At 43.4% G+C, this 4,568-nt stretch overlaps 1 protein-coding gene across 1 annotated transcript in view; it reads left to right on the top strand.

Moving 5' to 3' along the window:
- cryaa (crystallin, alpha A) overlaps positions 1 to 1,937 on the top strand; it is a gene marked incomplete at its 3' end in the record, with an annotated part of 9,400 nt that extends 7,463 nt beyond the window's left edge. Inside the window, exon 3 of the mRNA XM_083758517.1 lies at positions 1,800 to 1,937. Coding sequence (XP_083614643.1) covers positions 1,800 to 1,937 — 138 coding nt within the window. The remainder of the gene's footprint in view (positions 1 to 1,799) is intronic.
- Between the last annotated feature and the right edge of the window lie 2,631 nt (positions 1,938 to 4,568).

Genomic DNA, 4,568 nt, shown 5'->3' with positions numbered 1-4,568 from the left:
ACAGAGTAAGACAGAGTTACGACATCGAGGGGTCAGAAAACGCTGTCCATATGCAGCCTGGATGGAGAGAGAGACGAGCTGGAGTTGGAAATACATTGTTTACAACGAGGGCGGCGCAAATATCAGCAATTTGTAGGCAATGTGTGCAACATGACAACTGTTTTAAAGTATTGTACAGTGACAACTAAAGTCTCTGTAATGTTTATGTTGTGCTATTACTAAAAACACTATCTAAAATAAAGGGATTTAAGATCATTAAAGCTGGGCCGCTGCCTTCTTACGGTCCAGGACTTTGTCACTCTTCGCCAATAGAAGTCTATGTAGGAGAGCCTCCATTGGACTGAAGCCAGTAGAAGTCTATGTAGGAGAGCCTCCATTGGACTGAAGCCAATAGAAGTATATGTAGGAGAGCCTCCATTGGACTGAAGCCAATAGAAGTCTATGTAGGAGAGCCTCCATTGGACTGAAGCCAAGAGAAGTCTATGTAGGAGAGCCTCCATTGGACTGAAGCCAATAGAAGTCTATGTAGGAGAGCCTCCATTGGACTGAAGCCAATAGAAGTCTATGTAGGAGAGCCTCCATTGGACTGAAGCCAGTAGAAGTCTATGTAGGAGAGCCTCCATTGGACTGAAGCCAATAGAAGTCTATGTAGGAGAGCCTCCATTGGACTGAAGCCAATAGAAGTCTATGTAGGAGAGCCTCCATTGGACTGAAGCCAATAGAAGTATATGTAGGAGAGCCTCCATTCGACTGAAGCCCCGAAGTGAACAGGATTGTCAGAACTCTGTCTTACTTTTCTGTGGCCAACGTAAAAGTCCCTTTCTGCCTCTCGTCTCCAATATCTGCGGACTAGACCTAAATATATTAGTCTATGGACTAGACTGCTTCTCTCCTCCCCCCCCCCCCCTCTCTCTCTCTCTGTCCTCCTCTCCCCTAGAGGGCGCCAGTGTTCTCCTAGCTTCGTAGCTATAAGTCCTCTCTAGGCAGTTCTCGGCGCTTTATTACTTTTATTACTTTTAACGATTATTTACTTTTCTCGTTATAATTCTGAAGATGAAAGGATGGATAAGTGAGGGGGGGGGGGGGGGTTGGGGTGTGGGGGAAGAGGACTGGGGCAGACATGTGACCTTAACCATTTAGATGCTTCACTTCCTGACTGAAACCCAAAGTGCATTATGGGTACACACCACTAGTACCATGAGAGTGACGACACTAGCGTTGACTCCCATTGTAACAATGGAATGAGGAAGTGCTCATTCTATCTCAATGGGATAGTTCCAATGTTTGGAACTATAGCCCGTAGCACCCCCCTTTGTCTCAATGGAATAGTTCAATATTTGGAACTATAGCCCATAGGCACCCCGCTTTGTCTCAATGGAATAGTTCAATATTTGGAACTATAGCCCGTAGCACCCCCCTTTGTCTCAATGGGATAGTTCCAATGTTTGGAACTATAGCCCATAGCACCCCGCTTTGTCTCAATGGGATAGTTCCAATGTGTGGAACCCATATAGCACCCACCCCCCTTTGTCTCAATGGGATAGTTCCAATGTGTGGAACCCATATAGCACCCCCCCCCCCTTTGTCTCAATGGGATAGTTCCAATGTTTGGAACTATAGCACCACGCGTTGCAGCGAGATCAAAGCGTGTCGCCACTCTCTTCTTCCTTTCCTTAAGGTTTCAACACAATGCCCCCCTGTGACCTTTGACCCCTACAGAGGTCGCCGGGAGTCATGTCCGGGAGTCAAGTTTTGTGTCTTCTTATGTCTCGACCCAGTTTATTTGTCTATTTCTAAAGGGCTTTTCCAGACGGGCAGCGAGTAGTAATTCATCTTCAACGAGAGGGCCTGTGATTATTATCTTTGTACGCGCGGAGAAGTCGAGGGACGACAACGCAGGCGTGTTCGCACGGCCGCAACGGTCTCCGCGAGGTTGACGCGCCCGTGCTCGTTTCGTGCACACGCGCGCGCGCCGCGGCTGACTAGACACGGATTCGGTCGAGCCTCCTTTTTTTTTGTTTTCGAGTCACGGCCCTCGTGAGCAGACAGACCTCTGACAAGGCCTTATAAAAGGGCGTGTCGCGGCCCTCGTAGAGCAGACCTCTGAACAGGCCTTATAAGGGCGCGTCGCGGCCCTCGTAGAGCAGACCTCTGAACAGGCCTTATAAGGGCGAAAAAGCTTCCATGATGTGACCAAATGACCTTCCCTGGCGATGAAGCCCCTCTGACGTTTCCATTACTGTGTGGACTCTCTTGATTCTCTCTCTTGTCCTTGGATATCTTCTGTTCTGTTTAGCGTTGAGTTAGTTAGTGTTGGTTAGTTTAGCGCTCTGTTCAACTGATCTCTGACCAGTCTATACTAAAAATACACAATAAATACAGCTGTGTAATTAACAAAGCAACCTCGTTCTGTCCTCACTTCAGTCTCTAGTCTCTACTCACTCTCTGGGTTCACAATGGAAATAAAACATGTGACATCATCACTGCGTGTGTGCGTGTGTGTGTGTGTGTGTGTGTGTGTGTGTGTGTGTGTGTGTGTGTGTGTGTGTGTGTGTGTGTGTGTGTGTGTGTGTGTGTGTGTGTGTGTGTGTGTGTGTGTGTGTGTGTGTGTGTGTGTGTGTGTGAAGGGTCACTGAGCTATAGACTTAAAGGGACACTTCACCCTTTTTGCAAAAAAATATATGTTAATGACGTTTAGAAGCTTCAGATCACTTTCCTGGGGGTATTTATGTGTGTAATAATGTGGTTTTAGTTATTTTAGATCGTAGCAGTGAGCCTGTTGTCTCTGATGTCATGGACACTGGTCTCACTACCTTCCTGGACTACAATTCCCATAATTCTTTGGTGCACTGCTCCTCCTTGCGGATAGGGGGAGAGCTGTCTTACTGAGACAACATGTAGTCCAGGAAGGAAGTGAGCCCAGTGTCCATGACATCAGAGACAACCGGCTCACTGCTACAATCTAAAATATCTAAAACCACATATTACACACATAAAGCCCCCCAGGAAAGTGTTCTAAAGCTTCTAAACGTCATTAACATATATTTTTTTGCAAAAAGGGTGAAGTGTCCCTTTAAATGTTTCAAACCAACAGACCAAATCATGCTCTCTTCTCTCAGTTGACTGACTTGGGGTCGCAGATCATTTCCCTACTAGTGATAAGTTAGGATCACAGGCTTGTAAGGTTTTAATCTCATGGTCGATATCAGTAGGCAATATGTGACCGTGTCTGACCGAGGCTATAGACTAGCGTCGCAGTCCCTCGCCCTTTCAGAACAACGAGTGGCCCAGGAAATGAATCTCAATCACATTTCAGAAAGTATTTATTTAAAGACCTTTTACGCCGCGGACAAAGCCAACTCTTGTCGTGACAAATCATGACAACAAACACACATTTCCGGGCCAAACAAAGAATTAGAAAGTAGAAATAAATGGCAGGTTACAACACTTTATTTGTTGTTTTTCTTCTTTGTAATTATTTGTTTGGTCCAAAATATTGTGTGTGTGTGTTGTCATGATTTGTCACGACAAGAGTTGGCTTCGTACGACGCTTAAAAGGTCTTTAAATAAATACTTTCTGAAATGTCTATGAGGAATATGCATTGAGATTCATTTCCTGGGCCACTCGTTGTTCTGAAAGGGCGAAAGGGGGATTGATTGATTGATTGAAATATTTATTAACAGTTTGTAGAATTTACAGTACATTTTAAGCACAAACTCAATACAAAGACTGTTAACTGTGAGTGGACGACCCAATTAAGCATTACACTTGTTTACAACAGGGTCCACATTGTTCAATTCATCAAAGGGGAGGGACTGCGACACTCTAGAAAAGTCATTGCATTTTTTTTAATACATTTTCGTTTTTTGAATTGATTGAAAGTTTGAAACACGCAAGGTGTGGATTGTAATTAAATAAGAAACTGTGAAATGTTTTAATAAGAACGTAGCTAAATGTAGCTAAATGTAAACACACGAGTGAGAAATACGGAACAATCTCTTTGTACTTCATGACACGTGTGCGAGCAGGCACGCACACATGCACGCACACACACACACACTCAGATTACCCATTCAAATTTAAATAACTCACACCATAATCAAGATTAGATATAACTGTATTTATTCCTGAGAGGGGATTGGTTGTTAGAGTCAGTTCTATTAAATAGATGAAGCTTCTAATCTAGACAGTTAAAAAAAAAAAAAACTCCAAATTCAAATGGAATTTCAAAACGCATAAACGACCAACGTTTTATCCTCAACACTTACAGCTTACAGTAGCCTAGAACCTGGAACTACATGCAATTAAATTACAATTCAATTGGAAATACTTCTGGCATTACATTATGATGTGATTCTGTATCCTAATTTACATTCAACATCAGAGAACCTTCCTTCCAACACATTCAACACATCAGAGAATTTTATACTAAAACGTCATATAAAAACTACACATTCATTTCGTCTTGCAATTTGCGATCAAGCAAAGGCACATTGTGTCTGAATACAGTGGTGGAAAGTAACTAAGTACTTTTACTTAAGTACTGTACTTAAGTACAATTTTGAGG

This window comes from Protomyctophum parallelum (assembly GCF_964188405.1).
Source record: "Protomyctophum parallelum genome assembly, chromosome: 23".
NCBI classification, from domain to species: Eukaryota; Metazoa; Chordata; class Actinopteri; order Myctophiformes; family Myctophidae; genus Protomyctophum; species Protomyctophum parallelum.
Note: the sequence above shows the minus strand (reverse complement) of the source record. Positions and strands in the feature narration are given on the sequence as shown.